The following is a 19,522-nucleotide window of genomic DNA, read 5'->3' as shown; positions in this document are numbered from 1 at the left end:
CACTGATGGTTAAATTAGAATGTAACAGTGCTAATTTAAAATAATAGAAGAACATTTCATCTGTCACTTGTTAGCTTCCTAGATCTTTACAAAAGGCTTGAGAAATTTAGCTTAATAATGGCCATAGAGGAAAAATCCAATATTTAAATGGGTTTCAGATGAATTCTTGGTGGCAGTGTAGTTTTGAGAACATATTGTTGCTTATTCAATATCATTTATATTCTATTTTCAAATGGTAATCTGAATATAAATTAGGGCTCACATAGCCACCAAATCCAGTATAAAGAGATACATAATATATTATGTATGCACAGAGATCATCAGGGGGCTGGAGCACCTCTCCTGTCAGGACAGGCTGAGAAAGTGTAGGAGTTGTTGAACATGGAGAAGGGAAGGCTCTGAGATCTTGTAGCTGTCTTCCAGTACCTGAATGGGGCCTACAGGAAAGCTGGGGAGGGACTTTTTACAAGGGCACGTAATGATAGGACAAGGGGTAATGGCTTTAATCTAGAATGGGTAGATTTAAGTTAGTCATTAGGAAGAAATTCTTTAGTGTGAGGGTGGTGAGACACTGGAAGGGCAGTTGTGGATGGAAGTTCTGGAAGTACTCAAGGTCAGGCTGGATGGGGCTTTGAGCAATATGGTGTAGTGGGAGGTGTCCCTGGCCATGCAGGGGAATTGGAACTAGATAATCTTTAAGGTCCCTTCCAACCCAAAGCAATCTATGATTCCATGATTTTTGTCTCAAGGTGAATTGCTAAATTTATGTTAATTCTGAGTTACCAGTGAACCCTGTGTCTGCAGGTTGAGTATATGTTTGTGGTGTATATAAAACTTGTGATGGCCTAAATCTGATTGCATTGACATCATTAATTCCTTAACTTCACTGAAGTTGTTCCTGATTTATCTTGGCAGGAATGAGGACAGAATCAGGCTTTTAATCTTTAAAATAAAAAAATTAAAACTATAAAAATGTTGTGAAATAAAATATCACCAGCAGTTTCCCATTAAATTGTAGTTTATGTGAGACTAGAATAGTAATAAGAAAAGTCATGGTTAATAGAAAAGCAGAATCAAATATATATAAAAAAGGAAGGAAAATACCCCAATCTTTTAGTCTACAGAGAAGATCACTTGATTTACTTAAGTACTGTTTTCAATGTACACTCATGTAATACTGACAAATTCTGTGATTCTGTGAAGTAACCTAGCACAATTTTTTTACCTAGCATGACTCTCACATTTAAAGTGAAGGCAGATTAACTTCTCGAAGTTGATGTTTATTGAGAATTCTTGTAGTCTCCAATTGTATGAGCAGATTTATTTTTGCAAGTAAACATATAGTTGAAATTTATACAGTAATGCTTTATTTCAGGTGAAAAGTAATTATTTAATTGTTTATTAGGTAATATTAAATATTACCTTGTTGAATCCTTTTTTTTTTTTAAAGGATTTAAATTACTTTAAAAGTCGTGCAAGTTACCATCTCTAATTCTGAGCTGACAAGGGCACAGAAAGGAGCCACTAGTGGTCAAATAATCAAATGTTGACATTTTGATGTGGTTCTATGAAATACACATGTAAATGTCTTTGTGTAGCAATGCTTGCAGTGACCTGAGAGATAAAGGTGGATCAGGAGTTTACCATCTCTCTGTAACACGGTTTCCTTTTATTTTTCAGTGAGGTATGGCTTAGTTACAAGTACATCTTCCCCAGCCCTGCCCTCTCCCCTTCCCAGGCTGAGGCTTTAGGAAGGTAATAGTAAAGTCTTACACTTGCAGACATCTACCTGTTTGTGATGGCTAAGCTCTGAGTTTAGGCAGGAAATAGGTGGAAGGTCTGCATGTGAGTGAGAAGGTGATTAGTCATTAGTTAACTGAGAAGTAAACTTTACTCTCAGGGGACTGTTACGAGTTATCTTAGGTTGGCTTCTGAAATCAAGTTGACTTTGCATTGTTTATGGATTGGTATCAATCAGTCCCTCCATGGAAAAAATGTAGCCCATTGTAATTTTCACAGTTTTTCTCCAAAAGCCAACTTCTGTAGCTCATTTTACAGAAACAAGTGCCAGAAAAGCATTGTGTGTAAATTCGAGGATCTGCAACCAAAAGTGCTGGTTTGTATGGTTATAATCTGGAATTGCCATAATGGAAAACGGAGTTGTGAACACGTGTATGAATGGAATTGTTCCTCAGTTAACAGCAGATTTATGGCTGAAGAAATCACTACAGAACAGCAAGTGGTAGAGCTTGTGTTTTTATTTTAATATGAGAGCCAACTCTTGCATTAGGATGTTGCTGAATCTACTGCAGAAAATAAATGGCACCCAGGGGATAGTGTAGCATTCTGTTAGATTGAAGGGCCTTTAATAATCCCATAGTCTAATAGCAGTTAAAATAGAGAATGTAGAGAATAATCTTTGCTTTTACAATAATGTCTGTAGGGTAACAAGAAACAGTTATGATGTGTTGGCACCGTAGTTTATAGCAGATGACTTTTAAAACTAAAAGATAAGTTTGCTGAGTGACTTTTTGGAATTTATTTAATGAGACCCATAAAATACGATATCTTGTTTACAGCTGGATTAACAGCACTATGCTCAACTACTGAACTTTATGACAAAAAGCACTGAACAAATCCAAAATCTTTCATTGCTGGAAAGTGCAAATTCATTTTGGAAAAGCATAAATTTAACTTCCACATCTGTCTTTCTTTAATGAGGACTAACAACTTCTGGTTTTGGAGATTTCATGTGGCCTTGAGTTGCAAACTGTAGGCTGCAAGTCAAATGTGTACAAAGAATTACTGTAGAAATCTTCCTTGTTTTGACTTTGATGTCCTCTGAAGAGCAGCAAACAATAGCAATTCTATTAGTGTTGCACTTCATCCCCCCCCCCCTTCCCCTCTTTCTCTTGAAAAAGTCAATCTATAGATTAAACTTCACGTACCTATTTTTCTGCATAGAGGATACTCGAGGATGGGGATATAATACAATTTTGATTGAATTATACCTAGTATTTGTATTTTGTTGTTAGTGTATCTGGGGTGAGGAGAGTTGAGAGTAAATTGTTCCTGAAGTAACTTCCTTTTTGGAAGCAGTAGTAGTAAGGTTACACAGGACTTGCTAATTAGCCAGTGTGTTTTAGCTTGTGCTAGGACTCTAATCGAAATGTTGGTGTTGCTTGTAAGCAGACAGCTTTGGTGTGTAAATGTACACTAGGTGGCAGTTTTGTCATATCTTCCAAGTTCAAGTAACTCAGCAGGAGAACAGGAAAGGCCATCAGTGTTTAGTCTGCGCTCACAGGGTCCCTGCATGACCAGTGTGGACCCCATGGACTTCCTGGAACATGTGTTAGCAATTTAGCAGCAGACATTTATTTCTTTGTTTTACTGCTTGGCTCTTTGAGAAAGTGTTGGTACTCAGTTATGGGCTGTCTGGATCATGTCAGAGGCCATGGGGATCAAGTCCTTGTGACAGGCCAGACTGAGGAAGGATGAAGTTGGAGGAGGTGAGGAAACTGACCCTTACTTCAACAGTAACAAGTCACTGCCTGTGGACTGTGGCCAAATACTGGGGCATGTTAGGTGTAATACAGCTGAATAAACAAAACACTTTGCCCATTTGGCTTTTTCATATTTCATCAACACTAGTTCAATCAAAGTCTCTTCTATTTCCTAAGAAGAGGTTCTTATTCTTAATTCTTTTTTCTTTTTTTTTTTTTACCCTCTCCTCTTCCCCTCTTCCCTCTCTACTTTTTAGCCCCATCCAGACGAGGTGACCTTGAAATCCTTGGCTACTGCATGCTGCAATGGTTATGTGGGAAGCTACCCTGGGAACAGAACCTGGCGGATCCTGTAGCTGTCCAGACTGCAAAAACAAAGTAAAATAAACCAGCACACACATATACATTGCAACATCCTCATCATTTTGCAAAAGAGATCTGAAAAAGACAGCTTTACATCCTGTAGAATAGCACCTTAACAGAAAACTAAAACTTTTTTTTTTTTTTTTTTTGAGAGGTGTTAGAAGCGGTTAAAAATGTGAACTCTGTCCATGTGTACCCTCTTCCACATGGTTATATGTGTACTGCTGTAGAGATATGCTAAGATCAAGCTCAGTACACAATCGTTTTGTCTGCTGTGTATTTTTTAGTATTCTTTTTTTGAAAGAAAATATTTTTTAATTAGTGCAAGCCTTATTGTACATACAGAAGGTTGTTGTGTGTTTCTGTTAAAATTAATGGGTGTTTTGTAGAGACTATAGTACAAACATCTCTTGGGCGTTTTTCCATATGTGCATTCAATTTATTTAACTTTCTATATATTGTATTTTTCAGATGTTTTAATGTAAATTTTTAATTCTATGTAAACCTATTGCCATTATAGACAATTAAATACCAAAGTACTAAAGAACTTGCTTGAAACCTTTTTGACAGCATGACTCATTTAGAGCTTACTAAAGCAACAGCATATTAGTGTTTTCTTTCTCTGCTTTCACAGTTGGGATTTGAGAGAGTTAATTGCATGTGGTACAGTGTATCCTATAGAAGGCTGTACAGGGGAGTAGTTACCTGGGAATGGAACGTCACCATTGGAGAAGGCAGCAAACTTTTAAGTAGGGCAAGTCACAACAGAGGTACACAATAGGGATAGCTGATCCACAGAAATCAATCTGCAAATTCAGTGTGGCATCAGCTCTCAGCAGAGAAAAAGGTGAGCCTGCAGCCTGTGGATAATACAGATTGCATCTGTAAATGTTGACATCGCAGGTTATGTTTAATATTTCTCCTTTAGAAGTCCTGATCATTACACAACCCCCTGCAAGGTAACACTTACACAATTCAATGTTAAATCAATTTAATCAATCAAGCTGCTTCACTAATTCTTCCCTTGCAGTTAACTCTTAAATTGCCAGCATTTTTAGGACGTCGAGCAAACTGGTATTTAGTAGTGCATGGAAAATAATACAGATTCCGTAATATTCCAAATAGCCTGTTGGTCTAATGGGTGATGTTCTTGGTATCGGGTAACTTGCCCAGTTTGTCCCCTTTTATTTTTCTTAATTTTCAGTGCCTATGCTGTTTTTAAAGGCCAGAAATAGACACCTAGAAATATGTGCTTCTAAGTAAGTACATTACCAGCACAGTTACATCACTTGTAAGAGCACCAAATCCTCTGCTGTGGAGTCTGCGTGACAGTGAGAGGAAAGGGCTGGGCCTGGAAGGTGGGGTGCAGCTGAGAGGCAGGAGGCAGAGCAGGGTCTCACCAATTGTCTCATCCTTCTGCTACAAGTTGTCAGTCTTTCTTCCCAGTAACACTGGGGCAATGAGCCATTGGTAAGGGCTCATTTAAGGACAGATGGTGTATTTAAGTTTAGAAACATTCATGCCATGCCATAATCAGAGGAATTTTAATTAGAATTGAAGCTAGAGTACAAGAAAATATTAAGGTTTAAATGTTTTGTTTCTCCAAAATTGAAATCCCTATTTCTGGTATTAAACACCAGGTGACTGAATTGACTGTTATTAGCCTGTGTACCCCAACACACGATGCATTTGACTGGTGGACCGTTATGGCTCCTTTTAACAAACCAACGAAAAGGAAAAAGGGATCCCTTTTTCCCTTTGTATGTCTTTATTTATTTTTAAAAGTATTAACAGCTAGACTGAACTCTGAACTCACAGATCTCACTCACTCAGAGCAATGGGGCTTCTACAGCTGCAAGTTCTTAGAGGTGCTGGAGACTGTCTTGGTTCATGCCTGCACAAAGAGAGTTGGTGCTGCTTCATCTGTTTTCAGGGTGTGATTGATTCCGAGCTCCAGCATCCTTTTCTGTTTCTAGGTGGACAGAAAGCACACCTGTGGCTCTGCCCTTCAGTTTATGACGTGCATGGGAGTCTCTCCTTTTCTCCCTGCTGTGCCTGCTTCTAATTTTGACAGCCATCACCCTTTATGTCTAATAGGCAGACCAGAACTGCTTCTTAAATTCCAAAGTATTAATCATTAAGCTGAGATCAGAACAAGCTTTTTCTTTCTTGAAAGCCTAAAAGAAAAACTTAAAGTGCAGTTTTAGCTGTAAGTCTGGTCTAGTTGAAATCAGCAGTGCCCAAATAGTTAAAAATATAGCTTGTAAGAGGAGATTTTGTTTTAAAAGCAGTACTGTGAATCATTAGCTATCCTGGAGGTCCACTCTTTTTGGAGTTGAGACTTGCTGTCTTCCTAAATCCCAAATGAAGAATCACCTGTTCCAAACCCACATTAAATTGTTACACTCTCATGTTGTTTCAGACTTATGGATGAGCTCCCAGATTCAGTGATGGAATGGGATTCTTCTGGAAGTAAGTGAGCTTTTGCAGTATGTACGATATAGCTCTTTAGTCTGTTGCAAATAATATTGAAATGTCTTCATCTGTTTGGGGGAAGCAGTATAAATGTAAAAGTAGCACAAATTTAACAAAACCTTCAATTTAAAATATTAAATGTATTTGCTAAGTTTTGGACCTTCAGGTAGGTGTCTTCAGCAGGCCTGAGTCCATGCAGTATTATTACCAGGCTCTGGTCTTAGGGCAGACTATAGACTTTGAGTATAAGTCATCCTTGATTTGATGCCTTGGGATCTCCTATCCAACAGGAGAATTCAGCCTGCAAGATCTGTATTTAGTTGATAACACTGTAGTTATGGAATACTTGTTGTTAGACTGTATGTCACACTCATTAAGTCAGAGTGCAATTTAATTGAACTAATATTTATTTCTGACTTCTGTGGAACTGGATCAGGCCCTTCATGTACCAGTTGATTGTATTTGGAACACTTTTAGGTCAAAGGCTTGTTTGCTGCAAGGGGAGAAAGGTAAATTTCTGGATGCTGTCTAGTGTTGGTCACTGCAGTGGTTCTTGATGCTTACTGATGCAGAATACTTGGGATGCTTAATGCTTTTATTGCAGGAAATATTTTTTTTCCACTGCTATCCTGCATTATCCCATAAGCAAGCACTAAGCAGATGATACAGACATTGAGGGATGAATTTTGAACCCTGTTGTGTGTTGGTACCAAAATCAGTCTTGTTTGTGCCGTATGCCACCAAGTGACATAAGGGATCTGAACCATATGTAATGCAAGGTGTTAGGAAGCCGTGACTACTTCAGAAACAGAAGTAGCTGTTACTAGGGAAATAGTAAGCAACTGTCTGCAAAAGGTTTAGTGCTTCTTATTCAGCATTTGAAAAAGCAAACAAATGGACAGTTTGTCTTGTCATGTTTCCTCCTTCACTGACGTACCAAAGTAACTCGGGGAAAACACCAAACTTTCTTCAAAGGGCAGCATCTGTTTGATTCATTCACTTATTTTCGAAACATTTCTGTATGTGAATTATTGGAATGCACTGTATATTACATGAAATATATTAATGATGTGTATACATATTTACTAAAACTTTACTTCTGGGATTTTACCAGATGCTAATAGGTGGTGTAGTACCCCATTTATAAGATACACTTGGGTTTTCACCTGCAAGAGACATTTGATCCCCCCCCCCAACGTTTTTCCTAATAGCATTATTTCTGCTGTTCAGTGGCTTCTCTGTTTCCAGAACCACTCGAAAATTATAGCAAAGTCATGTTGCTGTTGGACTGGTTAAGGATGTAATTTCAAAAACCAACATTTGTCCAAGTATTAGAAGTAGAAAAAAAAAATTTTTTTCCAAAGCTTTCAAAGTACAATATATCAGATTAAAACAGTTATTGACAGTAGTTAGTATTTTAATGGCTATTATCATATATCAAATATAAAATAATTCAATTTTACACAGAACTACCAATATTTGTTGATCGGGTATTGTGATTAACTTTTATAGTTCGACAGCTTTCAGTACTAAACAAGTTAAGGCATGTGCATAACAAGACATAGCACTTAAGGGTTAGCATGTTTATCCAAGTCTGGCTTTTTCTTTTCTCATCTCGGGAAGACAAGAAATTGTCAGTTCTGTGTTTTGAATGTGTCTTCAGCTGAAATTGTGTCATCTTGTTTGGCAGTGTAGGATTGGCAATCATTATGGAATTAAATTTTTTCTGAAGTTCTAGGTCTACACCAAGTGAAATTTACAGTAAAATATGTTCCACAGGTGAAATATCCAAGTTTTTGGCATGTGTTTATGGCTTAGCTTATGATGAGAAGCCAAATTATCAAGCACTCAAGAAAATCCTGCTGGATGGACTAGAGTCAAGTGGAACTCGCTACGATGGCCCTCTGAAATTTTCTGCTGGATCGTACACACGAAATCACTGTGCTGCTGAAGTGTCAAAAGTAAGTCTGACAGTCGTGGGATTATTTCTGACATCTCCTGCTTGATTCTTGCCTTTTCTTTTTTAGGAAGTAGCTGAGGATCTCAAAATGAGACTGATACAGCAGTTCTTCTGCCTTAAATACACCGTGTTTGCTAATTTCTGTTTCCCCTGGCTTTGCTAAAGAGTGGGATGTCAGGCCTTAAGGAGGAAGAACTGTCATGAGTCCTTTTGACCTATAGCCTCACACTTCAAAGCAGTGGGTCTGTGGAGAACGATTTACTTTGGGGTAATGGGGAAGTCAAGGACTTTGTTCACTAACATCTTGAAGACAAGCCTGAATGCCAGGTATTTCCTTCATTCGAGATTAAAAGCAAAGTTACTTTTATTAATGAAAGTGTTTAATTCATCTTCTGGCTTTCAGACTGTTCTTTGTCATTTGCCTTTATGCTCTGGCAGCCATTAATGTGGAGGAGGTATTATTCGGGAGTTTCACTGTGTGGCATGCAGTGGTATGTGATGCACTAACACAGAATCTTAAAACTGACAGCTATCGTGTTCAATGTTCCTTTTGTACTTGTAAGTCTGAAACTATACAGAGTTAATAAGACCATGTTTTAATAAGCAGAGACTGAGGTAATTAGCAGTCTTACTGGACCTGCTGTGAAATGTCAGTCCCTTCATACCTCTGCCTCGAAACTGCCCGTATGCAAAAGCCTTGTTTCTGTCTCTGATGTGTGTGCAATAAGGCAGGGTCAGGGTACCATTCATTTTTAATATTTCTGGTGAACTTTGGACCATCACAAGTGTACATGAGCCAAGAATGCAGGATGCAAACTAATGTGAATGATAGGCTGCTGGATGAATGGTGATTCAAGTATCAGTGCACAGATGGTTCTGATTTGCTGAGTTTTGTAGCTGCTGCAACTGAAGACATAAAATATCCTTCTAGTCATAAATTAGCTCTTTGGAAGCAAAACCTTGGCACCAGAGCTTTACAACCTTCAATTAGTAGGGAAAGAAGTATTTGAATGACTGTGGTATTGACATCTGTAGGCCTGCATAGTAATCATTCCTAATAGAAGAGAATATCTGTTTGAGGGGGTTTTGCATGGCTAATTAACCACCAGTGAGAATATGTAATTTTTTCATGATCTCCTGATTGTCACCTCTCTCTCATGATACAATTACATTTTATTGTAGCAAGTGCCTCACAAACCGATTGTCAGCACTATTTACGTATTATGGAAGGCAGAACAAAAGTTCATGTTTAATGAAAAGGCACTGGGTTTTGATCTTGGTAATTACAGGTACTTACTTAAGCAATTTTATTGACTTTTCTGGTTTTATCACTTTTTTCCTTTAACAAAATCAAGTGTTTTCAGTTACAGTATTCCTCTTGCTAGGAGAGTGACCACTTCATCCTCACTAATTTGAGAAGCTTTTTTTTTTTTTTTTTTTTTTTAAAGTTTTTACTATTTTCTGAACTGAATTGAAATACCAGGTGACTGTTAACTGATCTCCAACTGATCCCATTGGATCTCTGGTTCACAAAAGTCTTCGATTTCTTAGAATCAGACACTAAGCAGCAAATCTATTTTCTTCTTATTGCCTGGCCTATGATTTGACAGTACACTGGCATAAAAGATGGTCCTGAAGTTGCAGGCTGTAAAAGCTGCTGTAGCACTTGCTGTTTGCACAACCCCACTGAAAAATCCATGAATGAGGAATGTCAGTTATTGCTGCTTTAGTGCTGTAGGACTAAGCAGAATTGGTTTTGATGGCAAGAACAAGATCAGAGGGAGAGACTGCATATTACTAAAACTTGGCACTTGTCACCACTTTTTCAGAGACATTTCTGATGTTGAATGTCTTGCTTCCTGGCTCAGTAAGAGTGCCAGCACTGCTCCAATGATCACCTGTTTTTTACTGGAGTATGTTTCTTCAGCCAGTTCTGCTGCTTATGTGTGAATTTCCTGTAACATCCACTGCAAAGCAGCTGCAGAAAGGAAATGTCTAGGGTTCTTCAAAGGACTTAAGGAGTACTTAAACACAAGTGGACAGTGCAGATAACTGAACTTTCTCTAAATTTATTGCTGTTTTCAGTAAATCTGTTTTTTCAATCTGTAGTTTTTGGCTGTGGAGGATATTCAAGTCCTGGTGCACTTTGGTGTTACAGTCCTGACAAAGTGTTGATGACAGGCAGGCACTTCCCACTGCATCTCTTCATGGCACTTTCTGTAGTTATCTAGGTCTGACTCTTTTCATCTCAGCCCTCTGCATTCCCTTTCCACCTCTCCTTTTATTCACCAAACACTTCTCCCATTAAAGAGGCGACCTAAGAATAGTGGGAGCCACTACAAACAATCCAGTCTCCTCACTTCTTGCTTATGAGGAGAATCTGACTCCAGATGACCTCTCAGATTCCACCTGTGCCCCTTTGGTACACAGGAAAGAGGTGATTTTGGGTTAATTCCTTCTGAAGGCCAGAAAACACCCAAAAAGACCAGTAAGGGGATTGTGTAACACCAGCTTCTTGAAGATGATGTGAAGAATTGCTACAGAACATGAACTTTGAGATGCAGCTCTCTGTATAGCACATGAAATTTGATCTTGAGGTGACCTAAAGAGCATACCAGCTGCTATGTCTGGTTCTTTGTTTCACTTGCAAGCCAAACACAGGTTATAATGTATCAATTGCTTTAATTCTCAAATTTATTTACCAGTTTTTGGCACTTGATAAATATTTTCAGCTTTTTCACCTGCAGTGAAAGTACTGGTATTAGAGCCAAATAAAGTAAAAATCCAGCACGTAAGTAGTCAGCTGGCTTTACGGTAATGTCACATATTAAAAAAAAAATATTATGAATACAAAACTGTATTTTTTATTAGTATGGAATATAGTTATTCTAGGCATAAAATAAATATTTTACTAAGTTCTGTTTTGAAAGTGATGTAGCCATTTAAGGTATGCATACACTGGGAAGATAACAGAATTGGCTGTCACCAGATAACCAGGATGGTTCCATGATGCAGGGGTAAGAGCTCTGCATTTAGGTAACTGCCAGTGTGGCACTGAGCCTCTCCTCTAGAACTCCATTTCTCAGGGCTATCTACAGTGTTTTGCCCTGGGGTGGACTGTTTGAAACTGGCTTGAGTTGTTACTCTGAATAGATAACACCTTCCCATTTCTAAACATTAATAATGTCACAAAGCAGAATTATGTATTATGTTCTTAAAATGTGTTTTGGATGAAGTGTCTACTGCCATATTCAGTCTCCTGTACTCAACATGCAGTATCAAAAAGAAGCCCATTATTTCTTTTTTAGCTGCTCTATTCAGATACAGCTGCTGCAACAAGGACCATTTGCAGACATTACAGTTACAAAGTTACTAGAGTGCCAGAAGTACCAAAAGCATGTGGCATACAACAGGCTCTGATTTGGCTACCTTTGTCTTCCACGTTTCAAAAGCCAAACCAGACATAATTTGATACTTAGTGCTTAGAGTTGCACTGGAAAAGACTTGCATTAACTGTTTGCCCTGTATTCTCCATTTACATTTTAGAAGACTTAAAAAATACAAGACTTAGATTATCTGAGTAAGAAGACATAGTGGTTACCTTGCTTTAGAGAGTCTTGCCTTTGACTCAGTCCAGCCATATCAAATGCATTCAGCTCTACTTTTTAATGCAACAGTGACTTACGGGCATCATTCCCAATAAAGTTAACTAGTGACTGGTTTGAAGTGTTAACTCAAGTTAATTTTATAGTGTACTTCCCAACTATAGCATAGCTCTAACTTTGTACTGTTTGAAAAAGACATGTTTTCAGCATTTTATTATCAATACATGTCTTTTGAGAAAGATGAAAGTTCACTCTCATTCTCCGTTCTTGGTACTGAAGACAGAATGTTTTTCTCTTTAAAAAACTGCTTGTTTTTTAGTGTTCAAAATTGTTCACTGTATGACAACAGGTTCGCTTACAGAAGCCTATGCCAAAACCAGTTCAGCAGAGGCAAAAAAAGATGGAAGGTGAAGAATATATCTGTCAAAATAAAGCCTGTACTGGGGTAACAGGCAAGCAAATCCAAGATGAAGAAAATCCAAGTAAATTAAGCAGGATGCTTCAGCACATAGAGCCTCAGCAGGTGAGGATTTGGGCACTGCAGTAATGCAGGGGGTACCTCCTGGAAGTCTGTCTGCTCTCTTAGCTGTGTCTGCCTTTTGGGGTGGGTGAGGAAAAAAAAAGTGCCTGAGAAAAGCCAGGATTTACATCACAAACTCAGAAGTTGGCATATGCTTACTGGTTTGTGTGAATCCAAATGTAAAACTTGAGTTTCTTGTACAGCCTGGCTAAGAAGTGCAAGGAGGGCACGACACTTACCTGTCTCAAACCTGACAGGTCCAAATATTGGCATGGGGTCTGTAACAACTTTGAACGTTACTGAACTCTTTTCATCACACAGAATTACTGTCTGTACATCAGCAGGTTCACTCACCAAAGCCTTCACTGAAACCAGTGCGACAGAAGGAAAAGAAGGTGAAGGAGGAAGAGTCTTACTGCCTAAGCAGGCCCCATGCTCAAGTAACACATCAGCATTGCAAGGCTGAGGAGAAGCCAGTTAAATATTACAGGATGATTCAAGAGCCTGATCCCCCACAAAAGGTGAGGTTTTTGGTGCTACCTTAGAACGCTCATGACACCCTGGCAAAAGGAAGATCAGCTGTTCTAAAAATCAGAGTTTAAAAAAAAAAAACAACCCTGCATGACCACAAAGCCTAAACAAAATGTACACAAAAGTGCATAAACTAGTTTCTTGACACAAACGCTAAATGTTTGTTTATAGTTGCTTGGTCATACTATCAGCAAAATACCACTCTTTTTTTTCTCTAGTTTGGTTATAAAGCACTGAGCCAGTGTACAGAGAAAAGTGTTGGGAAATGACAGCCTCCCTTTTTGCCTCCTGTGGTTTTCTTGGTAGAAACTTTCTTCAGTAGTTTCATTTTCTGGGTAGCGGAAAACTTCATAGCACTCTTTAATGAAGGTTCTTAAATCCTGAGTTTCTAATCTCAGGATTTTAGTGGTTAACCTCAAATATTATTTTTAATTTACTGCATAAAAGGGTTGAATGAATGCATTCAATCTTACTCTTCAACTGTACATTAAAAAATGATGAAAATCAAGGTTTTAATAAAAATAATGCAGAATAAAGTACATCTTAGTAATCACACTGTGCTCCTTTTCAATGGAGTTGAAGTACATTGTAACAAAGAGATTATAGAAAGAAAACTTGTTAAATGAGGACAATTCCTAACAAGCACAAAAATGCAACTTGAAAGATAGCTTTATTATTAATCTAAAATTCTTTGCTTCAAGCAGTCTGCTGATCACTGCCTGGAGACTCCGGTACAAGCTAGGAGAGTGAAGCAGAAAAAACACAGCTGTACCTGAGAGCATCAGGCAGTAAAGTGGTGAGCAGAACAATTTTTGGAAATGTTTTGGCTGAAAGCAAGGTAGACAGATTTTGAAAAGTCTGGAGTCCTGACACAATGATGACTCAAAATAACAAAAACAACTTTGTAATATGAAGATATTTCTATTGCTGTTTCCTAGTCCTCAAATGTAGCATTGTCAGAGACAGTCCATGACAAGCATTTAAAAGATATTAGCAAAAGAAGGCAGTAAATCTCTCCCATAAAATTTCTCCCTCCTTATATTTTGTATAAAAGCTAATTTACTCCTCATGAAGAAGCAGATAAGGAAGGAGAAGCACATTTAAGTTTCCAGAGTGACATAGGAAAAAAATAAGGAGAAAACCAAACGTGATGTAACTTGCCCTGTCACTTGAACAGCAGTCACATGGTACAGATTGTAGCCTGTACTCCAGAGAGTAGCTTGGGAATTCGTGTTGCCTTCCTTTTTATGAGAGGAAGGAAAAGTACATTTTTACAGAAATGAGACCAAGCAATGGGCTAGAATGTAAATATTTGTTTTGATTTAGTCTGTCCAAAGAGAAATCCAGTGTTACAATGATTAATAACGGAGCTATGTACAATAGTTCTGTGGTACTCACTGAATATTGGGCATAAGAGGGGAGAGTTAAAAATGGATGTCAGATAACATGTAAGATATTCAAATGAGAAACTGAAGGAGAAAAAGGCAGGATTGTATTAGTTTCATTTTGCAGGCTGCTTCTCAATTCCTTTCACATAATTCAGGAAACTGGTAAAGGAAAGCTATATAGCTAATTTATGGAACTAAATTAACATATCATGAATGGGATCACAAAAAAGAAGCAAAAGCTGAATTTTTTTCTAAGGGACAGTAGAAAAACATGGTCAAATCTTAGATATGTAGGAAACAGAATCATAAGGTTTGGGAATTCCCTTTAGAGATGGAAGTCAAAAAGGTAAGCTAAGGATGACATTGTTTCTGGAGACCTTAAGAAAACACCCCACATCACCCTGTTCAGATAGGTTAAACCTCACACTATTAGAGTTCTTATGTGACCTATGATAAAGCAGAGGAACTGTAGCTTCTCTAGGAAATAAATACACAAATTAAAACATCAAATAAAATTTCAGCGTTATGTCTAGGATTCCCAGGCTAAAACTTTATTAGAACACAAAGATTTAATATATTACCATTTTTTGAAACTGTGTTACACGATACAGAATTTCAGCTGTTGACTTCAGTAATAAATATAGCATATGTCTCTTTAGAATAAGTTTAATCATACCTAATATTAAGACAATTAAGACTTTGTAAGAATTATATTGATTTCTCTAGTATAACTTAAATACCTAGATGGCATCTTTGTTTTTCTAATTCTCATCTCATTGAATCAAATGAAGTTTTCCTTTTTTTTGTTTCCTACAGAAAGATACTGCAAGAGAATTACCACCATTCAACCCCCGAGCAATACTCTCAGAGTACAGAAAGAAACATCATCAGCTTTTAACCACAGCTCATTCAGCATCATTGCAAGAAACTGGCTCTGACATAACTAGTCCTTCCATATCTCTCTTATTTCAGCTTGCATTTACTAATGAAACATACCACTACAGTATAGCTATACTTGTACTTCTGCTACTCATTTTACTTTCCTTGTATCTTCTCTGATGTCACTGTTCCTGTGTCTCCAGTCTCAGTCCAGTGTTCCCATCATGCACTTTTTTTCTCAGAGTTTCTTCATTGAGTATTTCAATGTCAGTGGCTTGAAAAAGTTTTTTGAATAATACTGTCAGCACATATTTTAGAAGCAAGCTCTCTTAACATCTGTGCTCATAGTTACACATACATTGAACTATTTGTACAAGGCTGTCTTGTGTTAAAAATGTTGGGATTTATTTTTTCTTTGAAACTGAATTGTTGCTACAGTAACATTAAAGCAGTATCATAAAATACAGTGAGGTGTGATATCTAATTATTTTAACACTGTTATGTTGATGATTGGTGAGTAGCCATCTCTATACAGTTCCAGAAAACCTTTAGTTAAATACTGATACACTAGATGCATTACAATCTAAAGGTTACTTAGTCCAGTGTGTAACAGGAAGATAACCACACATTCTGTTTCAAAAAAGACTTTGTTACAGTTTTGCCTTTATCTAAACTGTCACAGATTATTTAGTTCAGTCACTCATTTTCATAAGATTTCCTTACCTTATTGCAATAGGGACATTCACCAAAGATGACATTAAAACTCTGTCTGCTAGAAGGAAGTCCTTGTAGCCACTGCAACACAAGTAAGTGGATTAAAATATACATATGTCTCATATCAAATGTAAGAATGATCTATTATAAGGAGTTTTTTCAGAGTGCATTTGATCAAGATCTGACATAGTGTGTGACAGGTCACAGTCTATACAACCACACAGTGAGGAAGGTTCCCTTTCACAGGGAGTTTATTTAGGAACTGTGGTTTAGAAAACAAGAGGAAGCACAGTGATGGTTATAGCACTCCTTCAAGGGTTTTACTTCATCTGAAACTGAAACGGGCAAAACCTTTTTTCTAGAATATGTGAATTAATGATCAAGTTTGCCCTATTAATAACTTTACCTCATACAGGCAAGCCTGGTGAAAAGGTTGTCCACATCGGGAATCATCACACACTTGATCTGGAGTGGTGCCATTAAGTCGATAGGCATAGCAAATTCCACAGTCCTTAGCAAAATCCTTGAAACACAACACATTTTAGCTTACAGTACAACCGCAAGGGAGAAACTGGGCTGGTAACACAGAAAAAACATTCACCACTTTGTCTTGGCATTTTTTGTTCCTTTAGAATTAATAAATATTACTCAATAGATACACCATACTGGTATAAAGAGTGAGCTTCGTTGCCAGCTGTACAAGCCTGTGCAAGGTTATATTTTATCCTTTCACTGAATTATGTCTGGTTTGACAAGCATTTTCATACTCTTGGGCCCCACTAGTTCTTTTTTACTAAACACAATTATTTGTCATTGCATTGGGAGAGCAGACACAAGACCTCGCAGTCAGATATTAATTTAAAAAATTCATAAGTGAAAGCCAAGCCAGTAATCCAGTGTTACAGCATTGTCAAAAATTAATTTCAAGTTTGCTTGAAAAGCACCAGTATTTGTATGGCCTCTTGTCCCCTCTAAGCAGCTCTACCTAATTAGAACTTAAGTCATCAACATCCATAACAGAATGTTTGGATTTTCCACATCTCATTAGCTACTCTGGAACTTCCTCTTTCGCTTTTAATAGGGAAACCTGTTATTAATCGCCTTACTGCTATGAAGGCCACAGGGAAGTGTGCACCTCTAATCAAAGGTTAACAAGCTCTGACAGTTGTTGCTTGAAGTTCAGAAGTCCTCATGACAATATATTAATCCAATTACCACTCTTTTAAGTCTCTTATTTTTGCTGGCATTTATAAAGTGACCGTTTAAATTTGACTTACTGAAAAATAACAACTGATCATTAACAAAAAGCAAACTTACACTTTTTTCTAACACAGCACAAGATGGAAAATCAATTTCTAAGAGGTCTTTCAAGTTTTGTAATAAACTGATTTCTGGATCCCTGCAGGTGGGAGAAGGGGAGAAAAAAATTCAACACCAGGAATGGAAAAATCCCATTTTGGTTTCAAACCTCTATTACTAAAGTTGCTTACCAGGAGTGCATATTGGTGTTCAGTTTAGTTCTCAAAGGGTTAACCACTGCAAAATATATACATAAATAATTACATCATGTATAGGAGCCCCTTTGCTCCCCCACCTGATTTGACCACATATTTCAATACTAAAGGAAAAGCAGAGGTTGGTTCTTTTAAAATTATGCAAGGTACCTAAGTCAATGACTGCCCTTGGCTTTTAGTTTGCAAAGTTCATTACATGAATTTTAAAATACATTTTTGTAGATAAGATCCTGTTTATCTTAAAAAACTGTGGGGCATGGAGTAAATGACTTTAAAAAAATTATTTCCTAATGCTATCAGGATATATATATAGTGATTTATTTATTTAAAAAAAAATCATTAAAATATAATTACAATTGCACAATATGTAGGACACAGGGTTCTCTTAAACTGTGATAGAAAAGTACTGGGAAAAAGCATCCCTTGCAGAGCAAACTAGCATGCGATGGATTTAGGCTGTTAAAAACCCCAGGATCCACTGTGTAAAACTCTCCTGCACACATTCTCAGCTTAATTCCCAGCTCTGCCTAAGGAAAGTTTCCCCCAGGAGTCTGACAGCAAACACCACTATCTGCTCACCAGAGACCAGTATCTAGAAGACAAACAAATGGGGTGTGTGTCTGCTATCGTACCATGATCTGCTCCAAGAAAATAACACTCGGGGAGCATGTTTGGATGTCGAGGATCCACCTCGATGTTCACTGAGACATTGTTCCCTATAATGAAAAACGACATCAGTCACTGGGGAAGCTTTTCTTTGGAGTCAATGATTTAAAAACAGAAACATTAAATTTTTTAAAAGCAGCTTTAAATTGGTTAATTCAGGCTTGTTTTCATCACAATATCATAAAAGAGTGGCTAGCTATCCAAAGTAGTTGTACAAAGTATCAGTATATATCAAATACTTAAGTTTCAGTGGACTGTAATTAAAACTAGAAAGTGATTAAAAAAAAAATCTGCCTGTCTTGCATTTCTTTTAGGCTGGTCTTAACACTTCAACTTCTTTCTGAATAATCAGACTCAATCTAGATGACATAATCCATTTGAAATCCTAGGGAAATTCTACAGGTAGTAGCCATGTAGTTGTTATTAATTCCTCATTAACTTTTACAATCGAAAAGAGAGGCACAAAGCAAATATTAAAACAGTCCCCTCTACAGCATAATCCTGGACTGAGCAAACAACAGTGTATTTCTGAAATAGCAAATACATTCTCTCATCTGAGTCATTTTGGGGGGCTTTTCTTTTCATTGGTCTGTTTCAAAGTACAGCAAAACCAAGACAGAATCACCCCAAATGCACACAACACAAAAGTGTTGTCCAACCCATGTCACTTTAGCTCATTGCTGAACTTTTTCTGTCCTTCCCTCCCCCCTAATGCAGGGGCAGCACCCCACCAGCTCCCTTCAGCCAATTAGACTTTCCACAGGTTTTGAGATAGCTTAGGGTCTACTTTGGTCCATTTTATGTTCTCAGATTTCTATAACGTGCTATTGATATTTTGGATTTGAACTAAAAATCAGAACTCTTTTTTTCAAAGGCAACATTTCCCTGTGTTTCTAACCGCTGACAGGGGCAAGTTACTCTTCTGCAATTACAAGACTCCTCATCCTATATATATAAGATCTTAAAATGCCAGAAATCAGCATATGATTTAAGGTACTTTTCAGATGGTTAACACTGTAAGCCTCTAATTTCCTCTTTTATTTCTTTGTCCTTTCCACTCCCTCCTTTCCTCCCCCTTTCCTCCCTTTGATTGCATTCTAATATTCCACTCACTCTACCAGGATCAGATCAGTCTAAGGTAATAGTCTGTTAAAAAATCTCAAATTTGTGAATGAGCTGAGGGCTTCACCTAAGCTGATTTTTTACAAATACTTATTTTTCTAGTTATCATGTAAGTCCACAGTTTCTGACAATTATATGTTATGATTTACAATTACACAATATTTTCATGCAGCACCTTTTATGTAACATCATAAATTTGAAATTGATTTCCAGAACAGGTTCAGTATTCTGTGGAAGATTATTTTTTTTAACACACAAAATAAAGAGCATTGTATCTAGCTT

At 37.4% G+C, this 19,522-nt stretch overlaps 2 protein-coding genes across 6 annotated transcripts in view; one reads left to right on the top strand and one right to left on the bottom strand.

Moving 5' to 3' along the window:
* The window catches only part of VRK2 (VRK serine/threonine kinase 2), a 46,274-nt gene extending 30,653 nt beyond the window's left edge, over nucleotides 1–15,621 (top strand). For 2 of the 4 annotated variants that reach the window (XM_030447174.1, XM_030447177.1), the window contains 6 exons: nucleotides 3,761–3,881; nucleotides 6,289–6,338; nucleotides 8,121–8,302; nucleotides 12,256–12,429; nucleotides 12,768–12,947; nucleotides 15,162–15,621. In XM_030447174.1, coding sequence (XP_030303034.1) covers nucleotides 3,761–3,881; nucleotides 6,289–6,338; nucleotides 8,121–8,302; nucleotides 12,256–12,429; nucleotides 12,768–12,947; nucleotides 15,162–15,404 — 950 coding nt within the window. In that variant the 3' untranslated portion in view covers nucleotides 15,405–15,621. Of the gene's footprint in view, nucleotides 1–3,760; nucleotides 3,882–6,288; nucleotides 6,339–8,120; nucleotides 8,303–12,255; nucleotides 12,430–12,767; nucleotides 12,948–13,661; nucleotides 13,754–15,161 lie in introns of all 4 variants that reach the window. The other 2 variants (XM_030447176.1, XM_030447175.1) reach the window with 2 other exon arrangements.
* The window catches only part of FANCL (FA complementation group L), a 27,757-nt gene continuing 23,640 nt past the window's right edge, over nucleotides 15,406–19,522 (bottom strand). For both annotated transcript variants that reach the window (XM_030447178.1, XM_030447179.1), the window contains 6 exons: nucleotides 18,085–18,168; nucleotides 17,429–17,474; nucleotides 17,256–17,337; nucleotides 16,345–16,461; nucleotides 15,948–16,019; nucleotides 15,406–15,498 (listed from right to left, as the gene is read on the bottom strand). In XM_030447178.1, the coding sequence (XP_030303038.1) occupies nucleotides 15,463–15,498; nucleotides 15,948–16,019; nucleotides 16,345–16,461; nucleotides 17,256–17,337; nucleotides 17,429–17,474; nucleotides 18,085–18,168 (437 nt within the window). In that variant the 3' untranslated portion in view covers nucleotides 15,406–15,462. The remainder of the gene's footprint in view (nucleotides 15,499–15,947; nucleotides 16,020–16,344; nucleotides 16,462–17,255; nucleotides 17,338–17,428; nucleotides 17,475–18,084; nucleotides 18,169–19,522) is intronic.

The sequence above is a fragment of the Calypte anna genome, chromosome 3, assembly GCF_003957555.1.
Source record: "Calypte anna isolate BGI_N300 chromosome 3, bCalAnn1_v1.p, whole genome shotgun sequence".
Taxonomy (NCBI): Eukaryota; Metazoa; Chordata; class Aves; order Apodiformes; family Trochilidae; genus Calypte; species Calypte anna.
Note: the sequence above shows the minus strand (reverse complement) of the source record. Positions and strands in the feature narration are given on the sequence as shown.